The 18,138-nt window shown below is 37.4% G+C and overlaps 1 protein-coding gene across 7 annotated transcripts in view; it reads right to left on the bottom strand.

Annotated features, from left to right (window-relative positions):
* Positions 1-18,131, bottom strand: part of LINS1 (lines homolog 1) — a 30,839-nt gene extending 12,708 nt beyond the window's left edge. Inside the window, exons 1-9 of one of the 7 annotated variants that reach the window (XR_004841486.1) lie at positions 17,788-18,131; positions 13,829-14,372; positions 13,646-13,735; positions 12,286-12,427; positions 11,436-12,026; positions 8,116-8,296; positions 6,001-7,121; positions 4,982-5,257; positions 2,253-2,654 (exon numbers count right to left, since the gene is read on the bottom strand). Coding sequence is in view for 1 of the 7 variants with exons in the window: in XM_009635025.2 (XP_009633320.1) it covers positions 6,221-7,121; positions 8,116-8,296; positions 11,436-12,026; positions 12,286-12,427; positions 13,646-13,735; positions 13,829-14,236 (2,313 nt within the window). In the remaining 6 variants the exon portion in view is untranslated. The other 6 variants (XR_004841487.1, XR_004841485.1, XR_004841490.1 and 3 more) reach the window with 6 other exon arrangements.
* Between the last annotated feature and the right edge of the window lie 7 nt (positions 18,132-18,138).

The raw sequence follows: 18,138 nt of genomic DNA, 5'->3' as shown, positions 1-18,138 counted from the left end.
GGCCAGCTCTGAAGCCCTCGGCTCCAGAGGACAGGCTGAGGGAGTTGGGCTTGTTCAGCCTGGAGAAGAGAAGGCTGCGGGGAGAGCTGATTGTGGCCTTTCAATACCTAAAGGGAGCCTATAGGAAAGATGGGGAACGTCTTTTTCATAGGGCCAGCTGTGACAGGACAAGGGGTAATGGTTTTAAACTAAACCAGGGTAGGTTTAGACTAGATCTAAGGAAGAAATTCTTTACAACGGGGGTGGTGAAACACTGGAACAGGTTGCCCAGAGAGGTGGTGGAGGCCCCATCCCTGGAAGCATTCAAGGCCAGGTTGGACGGGGCTCTGAGCAACCTGATCTAGTTAGCGGTGTCCCTGCTCCCTGCAGGGGGGTTGGACTAGATGACCTCTAGGGGTCCCTTCCAACGCAAAACATTCTATGATTCTATGATAGTTGTATAAGGTAATTTCATTAAGTATGTTCTAATACATTTGAAAAAGCAAATTTAGCAAGAACTGAGTAATGCCGGTTGCTTACATTTATAGTAAGCAGTGCGTCGAAACTTGCGTGCTGCTCTCAAAATCTTGGCAAGAACAGCCGTATCTGAGGATGAACTTCTGTAGCTCACCTTTTCCACTCCAAATACAGCCCTGCTAACTCAGCCAAATAATACTCCCATATGCTATTACTATCTTAAGATGCAGGAGACTAACACACAAAGTCTTCTGGCAGCAACACTAGAGATTTAGCAATTAGTCCAACAATTCATTCAGAGAATTTTTTAATTCATTTCCAACAGTCCAAATAATATAGGAGTAAGAAAAGATGCCTTGTCAAACCAGTGCTGCCAGCTCCAAGGATCAACAAGTATATGAAAATAAACCTCAACAATTTGTAACACTTGCACATAAGACAATGCTGGAAATGCTGTTTGATTACATTACTAGAAGACTGTTAGAGCATCAATCTTTATCCATCCACAAAGAACAAAAGTGCAAAATATAAGCATTTATTTGGTGAAGCTGAAAGGCAATCCCTTTGATGTTTCACAGCCAGCAATTCCCCGATCTGCATCAGCTCATAAATGAAAATTACAGAAAACACTGGCATCAAACTGGTCAATATTTCTAGCTTAGGTGAAGAAACACTGCTTTAGAGGGACCAATATTCTGTTGGAGATAACCAAGTACTAGATTCTCCCTTGAGGAGATAAATAGTTTAAAAAAAAAAAAAAAAAAGGTTGCGTTTTAGATTTGCTGCATAATGGATCTTTGCCTAATTCTCACAGCAGCTGTAGTGGAGTCAGCAGAAAGAGAACACAGTTTCATACATTATTTTCTTGAAGAATAGAAATACTATTAAGGAAGCCAAGTACTGGAGGTAAGTTTCTAGAAAGCAGTAATTTCTATTTCATTTGACTCCCTACATGAAATAGCTGTAAAAGGTCTGTAGCAATAAAGTTACTCTAAGAGCTGACAAACTCCAGAAGATTATATTTGAAGATAAAGCTGGCAAGCGAAGGATGAACACTGTGAATGTGGAAATAAATACACAGGATGTCATTTGACAACAAATCCTTTTTACTTAATCAGTACATGCTGGTTTGCAAAGTAGGCTTCAAAACCTTATCCATTGTTTTCTATGTAGCTGTTACTTCCTTCAAAGTAGCTAAGGACATTATGAAGATCTTTGAAGCTCCACAGAAAAACTTTCAGGTTTCAACTCTCTAGCACCAGGATGAGATGGGGCAAATTCTTAGAATCATAGAATGTTTTGGGTTGGAAGGGACCCCTAGAGGTCATCTAGTCCAACCCCCCTGAAGGGAGCAGGGACACCTTGAACCAGATCAGGTTGCTCAGAGCCCCGTCCAACGTGGCCTTGAATGCTTCCAGGGATGGGGCCTCCACTACCTCTCTGGGCAACCTGTTCCAGTGTTTCACCACCCTCATTGTAAAGAATGTCTTCCTTATATCTAGTCTAAACCTACCCTGGTTTAGTTTAAAACCATTACCCCTTGTCTTGTCACTGCTGGCCCTACTAAAAAGATTTTCCCCATCTTTCCTATAGGCCCCCTTTAGGTATTGAAAGGCCGTAATCAGGTCTCCCCGCAGCCTTCTCTTCTCCAGGCTGAATTCTTGGACAATTACAATTAGCAGCTAGAACTCCAGCCAGGATATATACATACAGACCTTCCCTACAACCTTTTAAGGAAGCCAACATTCAGCAGGGCAATAACTTTTGAGATTGTGTGTGCCTTTTCCAAAATTTCACCATTTTTTCAAATCTTTCCCCCGAAAGGACACTGCTGACTGACAAAATTCATGTTTTGCAGCACAGGTAAGTAGGAACCAGAAATAACTAAGGATATTGTAATTCCCCATGCAAGCTTTTTACAACAAAATTTATTGCTGTATTCCTTCCTTCCTTGCTTTATGTAAATCAGCAGCAAACCAGCTTATCTATCAAAGAGCATCTCTGAGTTATCAGGAATGAACTCACTTGCACAACATTTAAAAAGGTGAGGACTTGGAAAAGGTTAAATCCCCGAGATGTTTCTCAAGCAAGTCCAGGTCCATGCCTGCTGTTGAGCTAGCGACAGTAAAAGACTGCCAGTCATCCATTCCAACACATACAGTTGGCTTCCAACAAGATTTCAGAGTGAACCAGGTAACCTAAAAGAGTTGTACAAAATACAACAAGAATTTACAAATTCATTTGGACAACTCTTTAAGGGAAAATACACGGAAGTAAAATTGTAGTGATCACAGCATTTTCCCTTCTAATGACACTGAAAAGCTGTGATAAATACTTGATACTGAGCACACATACAAACAATGCTCATCCTGCAGTGATAAACCAGGGAACAATCAAGCCTCCTTATTCCCAGCTTTACAACAGTATCATAAGTATAAAAATTCCCAGGGTTGGTTTTTATTATTGTATTACAGGATTAAAACTTGTAATACAAGTCTTAAAACTAGAATGGAAAGCAGTCATAAAAATATTGGAGGAAATCCAGTTCGAAGAACCACAAACATGGAACCACCTGGATTCAGCTGTAAGTGCAATCAAACTCTACAAATATTCAAGTTCCAAAATACTCTTTTTAAAAGGCACATCCTGTAAGCAACTTCTAGCGCTAACTGCTTACCCCATTAAAGCATAACTTATTCTATTGATGTTGAAGGTAAACTCCTCAAAACAACTGCACAGACATAAATGGAGACTGTGGACATTTCAGGATAAGTCCTCAGATAGAAAACTGTCTCCAGACAGGTCACCTGATTTGTTCTGTGTCTTGCTTTGAAATAATACAAGAGAAGTTGTTAGACAGCAATATCCAAAGGTAAGGCACATCAACCTCCCAGTAATAACTGATTTACTTCCTAAGTTCTAATTTAACATCGGTAATAAGTTCTGCAGCTGAGTTAATTTGCTCTAGCAAATTAAATAAAAGCGCTGCCTAAAAATTTTAGAAAGTAAAAACTCAAGCCAAAAAACACCCTAACAAAACAAAACCCACAAACAAACCCCAATCACTCCTCCTTATATACTCACCAATGGATTAAAATACAAATTCTTTTGCAAGGTGTTTTCTTTGTGGTAGGCTTTTTGAATATAGCCACAGAACTACTAGCCACTTTCACTGCTCATACTCATTGTGTTCAATTAAAAAAAAAAAAAGTTGACTCACATCAGTTTTACTCCATCTCAGGTCCTACAGTTCATAAATGGTAAAATATCAACACATTAAGGCATCTAGTTGCCAGATACAAACCACATTTACCCATTTTTACCACTAAAACATTCTGAGAATTAAAACAATGGCTTTCTGAGAAGTGAAACATGTGGGAATGATCACTACTAATAACCAACTGGGCATACAATCAACTTCATGCCTGTAAGAATTAAATACACTTGGATTGCAATTGGATGTGCTGTATTAAAAAAAAAAAAAAATAAGTAAGAGTTCTGGCTCCTACTCTTCTTGCTAAGTTCTACACACTGTTCTGAGGTGTCTAAACTCTTACTTCAAAAAAGTTTTTCTAGCTACAGTAATTACCTGACAAACAAGAAGACTAGCACTTAAAACCAAAATTATCTCCCCATTCTACCTTTCCCACCCTGCTTGTTATCAGTGTCTGAGAAATACTGTTGTAATGTAGATACATCCAACTGGCAAAGTATAGACCAAGAAATGCTGAACAATACTAGGTTCAGTTAAAACAATGAAGTTACTCAGTTAAAATAAACTAGTCAGCAAAGACCAGATTAGAAAAGGAGCGAGGAGAGTGGAAAGGATTTAACTAAAATGTAAGCACCTACCTATGTTTAAAATTGTGAACTTGAGAAACTCTTGCTCAACTGCCTTGCCAAAGGCACTTCCCTTGTTTGAACTGAAAAGTTCCCAAGTTGTCTAGAGTTGCATCTTTGAAAGTGCCCAGAGGCATTTTAGTCCTGACAGAAAGGAGCCACTCAGCATTTAGAGCATAACCAAGTTTAAACGGTAAAGACAAACCAGGCATTCTTCTGTCCTGGATAACCCAGAGGTTAGTTCTTAACTAAAGTAACTATAAGCATGAATGGAAACGTTTCCATTCATTGACATTCTCACCCACTCCTATGCACAAAAGTTATCTCAGAAAGAAATCAGAGCACAGCGAATGCACAGAAAATTCAGATCTCCTACATGTCCGTGAAGGGGATCACTCTTTCCAAGTGATTACAGCTGTCGTTCTGAAAGAATAAGACTGAGGTTCAAGCCTTCCTGCTTGAGAATTCATACCATTCCAGTGTCTCTGGAAAGCACTGTAATTCCCAGCTAAATTATCCCATAAGCTTCATCTAGTTTTCTTCCCCTCGCAATAGTGTCGATTCAACAGTTCAGAGCTGAAGACTAACCTAGAAGATGGCCCCCAAGATTTGGGGGTCAGAGTCACCTGCTCTAGAGATTGTTCATCTTAACTCAATAACTATTTTAACACTAAATAGAACTTACCTAGTTCTCAATCAGAATAGAGCTTCAAGGGATGATCCTAAAAGGAGAAGAATTGCTTCTTATGGTTCTGATGAGGTCTGAGATTTTTAGAGTAGTCCCTGTCGTCAGTACTTTCCCATTGCCCAACACTTGTAAGATCATTACAAGCTGCACGTTAAGTGTACCAACATTAGGTGGCTTCCTGCTAAGTGCACGCACTGGTTTGGATCCTGTTCTGAATTAGCTCTCCCCAGGCAAAGTCTTAGACACTTACTCTTCAGGTTATTCAAGTTATATCTAATAAAAGATGCAAGTACAAGAATTTAAATTCAATATCCACCTCGCTGTACTGCAGACACTTAATTTCTGGTTATCTGCTTCTGGTTTAACAAATTTATTAAGTATATATTCTATACTTATACAAAATACATAATAAATGCGAGGAATTCTGTTGCAATTTCACTTCTGCATTACCTAAGCTTGATGTTAAATATAATGCTCCACTAAAATGCTCTATAAAAGGCAATATATGCACTAGTCCCAGATCTACCTCTCCTTTTAATTAAAGGAATATACCATAAAATATTAAGGAAAACTAAATTCAATTTTCAGTGAAGTGATAATGCTGCTGATTATATCAGGCAAACAGCAAAAGCTAAAAAAAGTACATCCTAGACATGAGTTAAGCACTACAGCCAAGAAAAGCGTGGCATGGATTATGTGACTGTGGTAGCACATCTGAATGCCCACTTAGAGCAAGGCACCAATGCAGAACACGCAGTATCAACATCAATACTATGCCCAGCTAAACTATTTTATTTAGTTCAACCTCTAAGCAGTCAAGTGCTGCATTAACACTGCCCCGTAGTCCATAAATCACTACCAATCTGGCAATGATTTCATATATAGAATGACATGAAGTATAATTGACAATACTTGAAGTATCATATATTGTTGATATGCATCCACATCGGTCATTTATTATCAAATTTTGAATACATAACAATTAATACTTATATAATGTACACTGACATACATACCATGAATAAGCCTGGGACCCTAAGGTAATGGATCACATCTCCAAATGCAATTGCAGATTTTTAATGTGTCAACCAAAGCCACATTTATCCTCAGGTTAAATACACTGACAGGTGCAAGAGGCATGGGCTTTACAAGTCATTAATCTCATGGAAATGTTCCCTGCTGTACTGGTTTTTAAAAAAAAAAAAAAAAAAAAAATCACTAAAACACTTCTCCAGATTATTGCAGATTCATGTTCTTACTGATCTTCTCGATGTGGCTCAGTAGTTTCAACAGTGCAGATGGATTATATGGGAAAAGATTTCTTCTCTGCAACCTAGAAATAGCTTTTTGCAGTTCTTCCAAACATTTTGTTGATCTGTAAAGCATTATTCTTATGGGAATGATGTTATCTGAAAATGCCATACAAGTCAAACAGGACGAGGTATTAGATCCCTTTTGTTTCAGAGGCAACACTTCAGACTTGAGTGTATTCTGTTTATCACCTGTGTAGCTGCAACCGCTTTCTCTTATCCTCTTCTCATCCTCGTTATTTAAAGGCACCTGCTTTGTGTTTACCAAGCACTCTTTTCCATCTGATTCTAATTCAGAGTCTTCTGAGCTGTCATAATTAACAAGGCTTTGAAGAGAACCCAGCAGAGATGTACTATCACCGCATATCAATGAGTTAGACTGGTTAGACTCTGCAACTTCATTATCACCTTGCTCTGTTGTAAACACTAAGTAATTGTGAGAAGAAGCCAAAGATATCAGAGTCTGTGGGTCTGGTTCACAACGAGCATTTTGCAAACTCTCATCAGTCATACAACTTTGTTTTTCTTGATGGGGTGGCTTGGCAGAAGAAATTGATTGAAAAGTGCTATGTTTGGTATCAAAATGGTTACAGACATCTACAAACTGATGCCAGTCTTTTCTAAGAAGCTTTAAGTACCTTACGAAGTACTCCAGAAAGCAAGTTTCTGATGAAATCAAAAAATCTAGAAGTACTGTGGAATCAAATGCAATTTTTTCTAGAAAAAATAAAAATATACAGTGAGGGTTATATCCACTTGCATGTGTAACGAAGTTCCAGGTTTCCTCCTCTTTTTGGCTTAAGTTAGCAGCAGCATCATGCTGTAACCTGAAAAGTAAAGCCATAATATGGATTAAATTCAATGGAAGTTTACAGGTTTTTTTAAAAACAGGTACATCCAGAAAATTGTATTCTTGCTCTTTTTTGATGTTGTCAAAATGTAAAATCCCAAAAAAAGAAGTTTTTATATTAGAATGAGAAAGAATGAAGGCAGGTGGGGCCAGGAGATCAAACAGTTTAGGAAGCCAAAGCACTTAAAGCAGGTCTTCTTAAATAACACTACTCCTTAGGAAACATTCTGGAATAAACGAAGGTACCTACAATACATAAATTGTTATTTTAATATTTTTGTAAACCTGAACTTACATTAACTTGCAGGATGCTAAGCACATTGGAGAAGAGCAGCCTACTCTTATTTAGGTATCTAAGACGAATCGTGTGTATCCAAGATACTCCTTGCGATATCTTCACATTTGAAGCTTGAAGGACCTTTTGTAAATTAGGGTATCTTGCGTGGTAATTTAAACAACAGCAAAGCAATGAATGTCCAGGACAAATTCCTGAAGAACACATTCCAGTTACTAGCAATAACAGGTTTTATCAACTAGCTAGAATTAACATGGGTCTAATCCTTAGAGGGATACTTTGCCAGAAGTCCCTGAATTCTTGATGTTTAATTATAATATCCCATTCTTGTCAAACTGTCAGTGTTGAAAGAAAACAGTCTTGCCTTTTATCTGTGTCTAACCACTATTTTAGATTATGAAGTCAATTATTCTGAATTACAGGATATGATAAAGTATTTAATAAGAAACTGTTGCACAACTCCCCCATTTCAATGCAAAAAACCACCTTATCAAAATATCAGCAAAGTTAACTGCTCTTACACCACATTTTATTACACTGTCTTGAGGTTTGGGTTTTTTTAATTATTAAAAATATTTTTTAATACCAAAGTAATCAATGGAAATGTTACGTATATCACAATAACCTCACTAAATTACAATTCTTTGTAGTTCTGTCAAATAAAATGTATACTAACCTATCGAATTTTAAATAAATGAGTAATAAAGCTTTAGCAGCTTCCCACATATCATCATCTTGCTCTATGAAAACCAAGGAAAGCCATTCACAGTGATGTACGACTGGGTGAGACTGTGGGGAAGACTTCACATGACTCTTCCAGAATATCAACAACTGGGACATGGAATTCTGAAAGTCTCCTGAAAAAAAGAAGTAACCATGAATTTTGCTATACATTTTTTGTCACTAAACAACATATGCTTTTTATTTTTTACATTAACAGTGCGTAACAGTTCATGAATGCATTTATCATTCCTTAGGACAACTTATTTAACACAGCATCCAATTTTATAGATTAGTTCTTGCTTCTCAGTATGAAAAAAAAAAATTAAAAACAAAAATCAAGAAATATTCTGCAGAAAACCAAAAGCAGTTATCTAACCTTAAATTAAATGTGAATGGCTACTCTATTAAACTCCAAACATACCAATGTTTAGATACCAATGTTAACAACTGTAAGTAATCTGCAGAAAATTAATTTGTACTCATTAGGTACAGGATTCCTCCCCCCCGCCCCCAGCAGATAAAACTACCCCATTAGGTAGCTTCATTGGTACATCACAAACTAGAGAAAGGTGAACTGTAATCAAGTCAATGCCACAGATGTAACAATCCAGTATGAGCAGTTTGCTGAGATTTCATCTCAGGTAGTTCTTCCCTTATGAAATAATAATATAACTGTAATATTTCGATAGGATTGAAGCTAACCTCCCCCAGCGTGATTCACTGTAGAAATTAACTTCAGTGATCTATAGTTGGTGGGAATAAGTTGCCATTTCTACAATAAAACAAAGTATGAAGCTTGTGGTACAGTCACATTCTTTATAAAATAAATTCTTCACGGATAATGTATGTTTCAAGTACATACAGGCTTGGGATAAAGGTCCCTTCACAACATGGTCTAAAATCCTTGCTGGAAGGATTAATGTAAGCAGTGTTTTTCCTGCAAATCTTCATTTTCCCCCTCCCTCTAAACACTGCCCTCCTGGATGGGAAAAGCGCCTCAAAGTTTATGCCGGTTTAGTGCAGTAGCTTACTCATAAAAATAATTACCTCTTCTGTAATGACATATTATAAAAAGATTCTTTATGCCCGAACATAGGAACCAGTTTTTCATGCAACACGGCATACATTCAACATTTAGAAAACAGAAAAAAAAATATATCAACGTTTATCTTTACCCCAAAGTAAGAACTCTAATGCTGCTGGAAGTACACTATGGCTTGAAGAGCGCAGTTGCATCACTTGTATAAACAGTGATTACTGCTTTTGAAAAATTTCCTGCAACCTGGGAATCGATTTTACTTACAAAACCAATATTATGTGGTTTTCCTTAATACTTGACTTCAAGATTTGCTTTTCTTCTTACCAAATAATTGGAACAGCAAATTATCTTTGTTATTAATACTTACTATTCAGACTGAAATTCCTCTCTATAAATCAAAGCTATCTGGAAATTCCTCTCAAAATTGAAATGAATTAAAGTTAAGCCACTGTAATTCTTGTTAATAAAAAAAAGATAAGATCAACCAGCTTCCCGGAAGGGAAATTAGCATATTAAAGCATTTTGGTGCTTGTTTTAACCACTTAATTTAATGTCACTAAAATAGAAGCACCATTCCTTTCAACTTGAAATTCCTCTTGACAGTTGGGGTATTTGAATCTAATTAAAGAACTCATTTTTGGGTCATGAATCTGGAAAAGAAAAGAGAATTTTTTTCTTTGAGAAAGAGTTTTCAGGGAGACATCTGAAATAGATTTAACCTACATTTTTTCTTCTCACTTGTTCTTAGACAATCTCAGTCTCTAAACATTTTTAAGAAGGTGGACTGTAAGTAAAATATTCTCTACAAATACTTAAAAAAACCTCTAAGAATGCAACTAGCATCACAAATATAACATCTTCCAAAATCTGGAAAAAGTGTCAGAGGCTGTCTTGCAGAAGTCCAAGGCTCTTTTGCAACGTCAGATGAATTTAAAAAGAAAAAAACAACAAACAAGCAAAAAACTGATTTTATGCTTGCCACATAATGTAGAAATATGAAAAGTAAAATAACATTTACATCTATAACTTGTATTAAAATGCCTCAACATATTTAAGATGCTTTAAACAAGGATGAAATTTTAAAAAGAAATACATTTTTTACTTTTTGCTACATCATCAACTGGCTGACAATAAGGAACACCCATTCTCACTTTTATTTGACTAGAAACACTGCGTCAGAACTGCCTTTCCATTTTTGCCATGAAGCCTGTAATCCAGGGGCAGCAAGCTGCTTCGGTCATAGAATTTGCACATCCACATTCACACGGCTCAGCATCAGAAGGGACGCATCACGTGCTTCTCGGAGGTGAAGAGGCAAGTGGAAAGATGGGATTCCAGGAGCGTCTCTCAGGCAAAAAGCCTCACCCCACCACTCCAATATAGCACAGGAGAAGGCTACTAACTGGCTACCAGCATGACACAGAAATGCATCCTCTCCCATCAGGAACACAAGTTACACAGCATTCCCTTGCCATGCCACTGCCTGCCTTGTGGCATAGCCCTAGCACAAGAACCAGATCTGCTCTTCTGCTAATCGAATTCATCTATTCAGCAGAACAAGCACACTCAAGTAAGCAGGTACGAAAAGTATGCCTAATGCCTACTAATTCAAAGAACTAGACTTATAAGTCAGGGTGAAGAACACAACCAATACACTTTACCAACTCCCATAACTTTCCTATATTTTACTTTACAGCTTCGTTATTTTTACCTTTTCTCCCACTCCTGGGTTTTGCCCTTTTACATTATTTGACTGACAGTAATGCCTAGCACCTTCAACCAAGATAATGGTACTTGCAGGTCTGCCTCCACATTAGAAAACAGGAAGAGTTACCTGCTGTTCCTTTTAGTTCTCCACCCTGAATAGAGTGGATGCTTGTGTTAAGGGTTCTCTTCTTTTCCAACTGGAGAAGAGCCTGGTGTTCCCAAGCTGGCTCAACTATTTCAAATATTAACACATGTTTTTAATAGGAAAAGTTTTCAATCCGAAAAACAGCTGTTCCAAGCCCCCCACACTGCAGGGCTAAGGACAGGATAAAATGCAAGGAGACAACTAATTAGGCAGGACACAGTGATAGCAGGTTTCCTGGGTGCATCTTCTCTTTCCTCCCTCCCACCACCTGTAAATAGAATTCAGCTGAATTCTATTTACAGTCTTAACAAGCTGTGACTACAAAATCTGAAAGCTTTAAAACTCTTGCAACTTAATGAACAAAACTAAAAGAGATTATTACCTTTGATTTCAGCTTCTGTAGCAGAGTTCTGAAACTTGAATTCCAGTGCTTTAAGCACCACCAGACTTAAGGCTCTGAGAACAGTCTGGTCAGAACCACCTTGAGTATCATCTCCAGGAGCAGCTTCACTGCCTCCAAAGTAGCTGGCCTTTTCACTGATCGGGATCTGATTAAGCCAAGTCAAATTCACAACCTGCAGGACAGCATTACTCAGCGCAAGCGTATCCTCATATAAAGATGGGGTTTGTAAGAACAGCGATCCGCTTTTAGCATCTTCTCTAGACTTGTAAAGGACATATTTTTTAAGGAGCATAATGAACTTCTTCTTGATTACATAGTGAATTGACGAGCTAATAAGGTTCAGGACATAAGACACTTTCAAAAACAATACTCTCTGGCATCTGAGCGGTAGTTCCAATTCAATTCTGGAAGCCAAAAGTGCTTCAAGCAGATCTATAAAACTGATCAAATTGTTTGCAGCTTCAGAATAAGGTGAAGTATAGTTGTGACTGTCAAAATGATGAAACAGAATGGAATCATAAAATCCTTCAAGCACAGCATCAAGAGGAGCCAACAACTTCTCCAAAACACCTACAGCAACAAGAAGGTGGTTATGGAGTTGGAATGTAACACAGTCAGCTAAATCATCAAATAATCAGAAAACAGGTGATTGTGACTATTCTCAGTTTTTAAGCATGTTTAAACCACTACATTTTTAACAGCATTTTGTCACCCTCTTTATAACGAATAGGTGTTCTTTAGACAGGCTGTTCTAGCTGAGATTACAAGTAACATTCCACCCCCTAGTGGGCACTCGTGGATGGATATCATCATAAAATTGCTACAGTACCTGCTGTGAGTAAAACTTTATCTTTCAGTATGTCCTTGATAATAGTTGTCAGAGTCCACAGACATTCTGCTACGTGGGTATTCACAGGGAATCCTGAAAGAGTCTTCAAACTGAAGGTGAGCCAGGTGACATTTAATGAGTTCTAAGAAAATGAGTTCAAAAAAATAATGACGTACACTTTACAATTGCTATGTAAATTACATTGAATCATAATACAGTGATTTAAAATTGTACATTAAAAAGATTCAAATGTAAGCATAGACAAAACACAAGTAGAGACAAAGTATGTGTCCAGTGCCTTTTAAGTATGTAGGCCTGTATTTACAACACAAAGTCACATAAGCACGCAATAGAAAAATACCTGTATTTTCCAGAAAGGGAAAACCAAACCTCCTAATGTCATGTGACCTACCTGAAATCAGATAATACTGTAGACAGACCATATCTGAATTCATAATTCCCAGGTCCAGACAACTTTGCAAGAAATACTACAAACATATTTCTGAGAGAAATCTATATTCAGAAATGCTACTATGGAGGCTACAATACATATTCACCAAATACATGGCAAGTAAAAAAACCTCCAGTATTTGGAATATCCAAGCAAGAAAATACAGAGAAGCATCTGATTAACTTTCAACAGGTTAATACCTATTTTTATCTGCTGCATCACCTAACAGATCTTAAGTAAAATATTGATAGGGTAGATATATCAGGTTTTTTAAACACCTGTATTGCAACCTTAAAGATAATATTTCTTGTCACCTAGACACATTTTACCTTAAAATACTTTCATAAAATTCCAGTTTTATATGTAAGACATTCCACCTCCCATTATAAACCTGTTACACATCTGATCTTTCCTTCTATATCCCATGCCCCTCCTAACACACTTTAAATATTTATTACATCTCTTTCCTATCCATCACTTGCAACCCAAAGCCCCTTAACACACACTTTACGGAAGAACTATCACAGAGTATTATCTTGTATAACCTTCACGTTGTTCCTGATGCTGGAGCTAAACACACTGCAACAAAACTGTGTGGCATTTTGAGGGGACAAACAGAGTCTGTATGCTGTACACCAGCAGACTGCAGATTTGCCTTCCAGAAAGCCAGAGCAGAGTAGATGTGCAGGCAACAGACGGAGGAAAGGAGCAGTTTTGGTATCACTCTGTGGGTCTGCTTACGAAAGGAGCCTCTTAGAAGTACTTTTAGATTTTACAGTACTCTCATAGTGACTGCTTTTGTGCCATACAGACTGTAAAAAGTTGGCTCTAGAGTCAAATGGAACAACTTGAAGGCACATATTCACCAAGTCATTTTTTTTAAGCTGTGAAAAGTTACGCCGTACTCACCTCTTCCTTCAGCTGGAAATACACAAGAGATGCTAAACTTTTTGACGCCATGTGAGATAACAGCTGATCACAACTACCGAGCAGACAAATCTGCAGACATGTAGAAAGAAAAAGTATCTAAGGCATGTTCCTTTTTTTTCTCCTCCTTTGACAAAAATCTTTCAGAAGTTTACAAAAGCTTACCAATTTTGAGTCAATTTTTGCCTCCTTCAGAAGAAGGACAAAGATTTCACAGTACTTTTGTTTCATACTGAATTCAATCTCCAGGGACTCTGCTTTAGCAGCCATCATCTTGATCAAGGTTAGCTGAAGCAGCATCACTTCTCGAGGAGAGAATGAGGAGTTCATGTTTGCAAAGCTGTTTGATGTATTATCTGTTGTAGGGACAACCACATCTGACATATCAGTGTCCTGATGGCTCCTAATACCACCATTAGTAGACGGCAGATGCATCTGATTACATGATTCATCTCTTTCTGCTGACTGTTCAACACACAGATTAAGTAAAGAGGTATAATGATGGCTTTCCTTTGCTAGTGGGATGCCTACCAGTATGTCCTTATACATCTGCTGCAGAAGAGAGATCTTCATTATGAGAACATTCAATATTCCAGAAAATGCCACGTGTCTTCACTGATTATTCATGGTCACTGCAAATCAGCTTCGAAGTTATTTTTATCCAGTAAGAGAAATAGAAGCACACTTAAGGATTTCTCTTCTAAGTTACCTAGAAATAAATATTTTGCCATTACTGAACTTAACAGATAACTAGAAAGATACAAAAGAACAACACACTTTTAGAGTTAATTCTACCATTATTCAACTTATTTTGAAAATAGAAATTCACTATTTAAAAACAGCCGGTGATAGTTGCACAAAACTGTACCAGTGAGACATTAAAATCATACGATTACCATTAAAATAAAACGATTACCATGCCATGAAATTTACAGTTCCAGTATTATACTACAGACACCAACATTAATTTGCTGGAACTAACAAAATCCAAGATGACTATTACTAGGGACTACTTCTGAAAAATATGAGAAGTTGGATTAAATCTTTCTCTACATTGCTAAAACTACTACAACCTCATTTGTGCCAGATTCCTCCCAAAACAGGCACAAAGTTTCAACTGCAAAACTTCATCTGAACTGGCAATGTTTATTGCTCCACTAAGGCTGGATATGGCAACAGTTCTCAAAAAAAAAAAAAAAAACCAAAAAACAAGAAACCAAAGGACAAGTCTTGTCTTCCACTGCACGTAGGCTCAAGGTGAGTAGCATGAATATACAGGAGGGGAGAAATGGGCTCTTAATTTAGTAAGGAGGACTGAAGAATTCCTTTACATCTACACGTGCAGAACTCTTACTCTGAGCACCTACATCCTGAAACCCAGAACAAGTTTTCAGATAATGCAAAGGACCAACAATGCCCCAGGGCTGGTCTCAAGGGCCCAGTGACTGAGAAGTTTAAAATTAAAAAATACTTTAAAAACAAAGTGTAAAACTTATTAAGAGCCAATAAAAATATGTAACCATATTCAGGAAAGGTATTAAAAAAATAAACCTTTATCACCATGTAAGTGGAACATATCTTTCAATCACAGCACATGAACATTCACTACAGCTTAAAAATAAGACCTATTAAGAATTCAAATCTCTCTTTAAAGTGTGACCCAAGCACCCACAATTTTCTAACCAGTATGTAAATGGCAAGACAGATATTGTATCTCCCCAGAAACCAAAAAGGATATACTTAAGAACATCAGGGTTTCTTTTTCACCTATATTAAGAGTGATGCTAGTCTGTAGCTTTTATCTTTTTAGGACAGTTTTAACATGTTCTCTAACCAGAACTCTTTTAATAAAAAAAAAGAACCAAACTCATTACCTTTACCTACTGTGAAGTTAGGAGTGGGATTTGTGTAGTTTATAGGAATTTTCTTTCTGCATGCTTTCTGGATCCCCATCTTTAAGTCTGGCATAATCAACCAGGTAGACTTCCTGGTAGAATTCTGAAGCCATCTGTCTGTGGTTGGGTTTTATTTAAATGTTACATTTCCCCTTTCTTACCAATGGAAGAAAACAGCTCAGTCTTTCAACTGGTAAGAAATTCTAAAGGTCTTTCTATCTATCAATTTACACCTGCATTTATCATCACACCAAATATTTTAAATTATTATTGCTTTTTAGCAGAATATTAGAAAACGATGAAACTAAAAAATTCAGTATATGAGGCATTTTTGGTTTAGTTTATAATTTTCACAGGTTTTTAAAGCACTATCAAACATTGAGATTACACCTTTATTTTTACAATGTGAATTTTTAACTGCACCCGAAGCGTGCATTGGCAAAATGGCTTCCCAAAGGTACAAAGGATTAGGGGTAGACCAAGATTCACTACCCAGACTCCTCACTTCTTCCACCATCAGGCAGCATTTCCTTCAGAAGAGAATCTAAAATTAGAGAACAAGAAGTTGCCTGCAGGGAGTGATCTACAATTCATTCTGGTGTGGTATTTTTAAAGACAAATTCAGCAATGGCTGACCTGACAACTCCAAAATGTTATAGTTTGTTCCTCACCTGATAGAGCCAAGAACCCTTCCCCCATCCTTTCCCATACTCTACATTTTAGATGTTAAGAATAAATCTGATACTTCAGACAATAAATTCCTTCTTCGTTTGCAGAATCTATTTGGAATTCTTTTTGAGGTGGAAATTTATGACCTGAAACCTCGTAAAATTTCTTCAGAAATCACCCTGAGTATTTTATACAGCTATTGTTCCTATCTTTGAGTTTTATCTCTCCCTAAATGAATACCTAATAAAGTAAAATTATCTCAACACATTTACTTCTGTGTTCACGATCAACTTGAATTATCATCCTACATGGTAAATGAACAGTTCTCTCATGCACAAATTCATACGACACAGCAAGGTTGTTAAGGCAGAAGAGATTTAGAACTCCTCTAGGACATGCACTGAGATTTTACCTTCCCCACATGATACTGGTTGTGCTTTCCCTGATCCTACCATAATACATTTATATTACAGCATTAATTTGCAGAACACTTTACAAAAACATCAATAAGATACGTCTTACTCACACATGAGAACAGTTCATGAACATAAGTCATTAAAGGAAATGAAATGTGAGGGGGCTTATTTTGAAGAAATTTACTTCAAAGAGGGGGAAAATGTCAGAAAATGACTAAATGTGTTTCAGACATAGTAAGAGAACACAGTGACAAGCTCAAAGCTGAAGAGTAAAGAAAAGCAATCGTTTTCGTACACAAGAAATGACAAACTCCAACCCTTACTTGTATTATTTATTTGCATTATTCATGACAGCATCTAAAAACCAATTAAGGTAATGCCTCACAGTGCCAGTCTCCTGCATAAACCAATAGGAAACAGTTCTAAAAACCTTATAGAGAGACTTATCAGGCAAAAGACAGTAAGGAAAACTATACAGAAAACCACCAAATAAATATTTGTTATACGTTATTTTCGTGACTACTTTAGTTAGGCTTTAAGATCAAAACCAAAGTCATGCGGAGTTGCAAAGAGAATGAGGGAAGAAACTTGATGGAAAAGGAAACAAAGAACTGGAGACAAAAACTCAGATGGCAGCTGAAGTCTGTGAGGTTTAGGGACCACCATAAACCAAGCAAGTGAAGTTTAAGTGGTTGCAAACACCTCCAGAATATCCTAAATCAGAGATATAAAATATTTATATTTCTACAAGGTGGGATACTTAATTTAGCACAAAGTCGTAGAAAGCTTTGATTTGGCTGGACTAACGTTGATAATATCACGTTTTCCTTTTTTTTTCACTAACACAAATGGCTTACGATGACACACAATTACTCAGAGATATTACGGAAGAGCCATGATTTCAGAAAGCTATTGTCAAGTCCCTATGTTAGTCTTTCCCTCTTAAATATTTAATTGCATGATTAGCAACTGGGAGAAAACAAACTATCCAAAAGAACCTATTTTCATTTAAAAATTAAATCAGATAAAGCAAAATGAAACCACAGCCCGTGACTTTTGGGTATGAGTCTGAAGGCTCTGGATCTCCTTACAAGGCAATGGTTGAATCATTTGAGAAATAAAATACAGCTTGGACTATCTGTACCTGCAAGGACTTCGTAGGCTCATCTCTCAATAAAGAATATGCTTCCGCTCAGTGCTGAAATACTGTAAACGCCTCTAAAATAAAGTCATTTCCTTCCAGAGGTTGCAAGCAACCTCTGCTGCAAGCAGTCCGGCCCCAGACTGTTAACTTTGACACCTGAGCGTGCCAGTTGCTTTATCCGCTCTTCTGCGACACGAGAGAGGACTAGACGGGCCCGATCCGCCCTCACTGGCCCTTATCGTACCCCTCACACCGGCGCCTGAGAAACGCCAGTACCGGGTTACCGGTAGGAAGACCTCGCTGATAAGCGACCCTGCGCTCTGACCGGGAAGGGAGGTGAGAGCGCGGCCG

Source organism: Egretta garzetta, unplaced genomic scaffold, assembly GCF_000687185.1.
Source record: "Egretta garzetta isolate BGI_Z169 unplaced genomic scaffold, ASM68718v1 scaffold322, whole genome shotgun sequence".
Lineage (NCBI taxonomy): Eukaryota > Metazoa > Chordata > Aves > Pelecaniformes > Ardeidae > Egretta > Egretta garzetta.
This window is presented reverse-complemented; position numbering and strand designations above follow the sequence as displayed.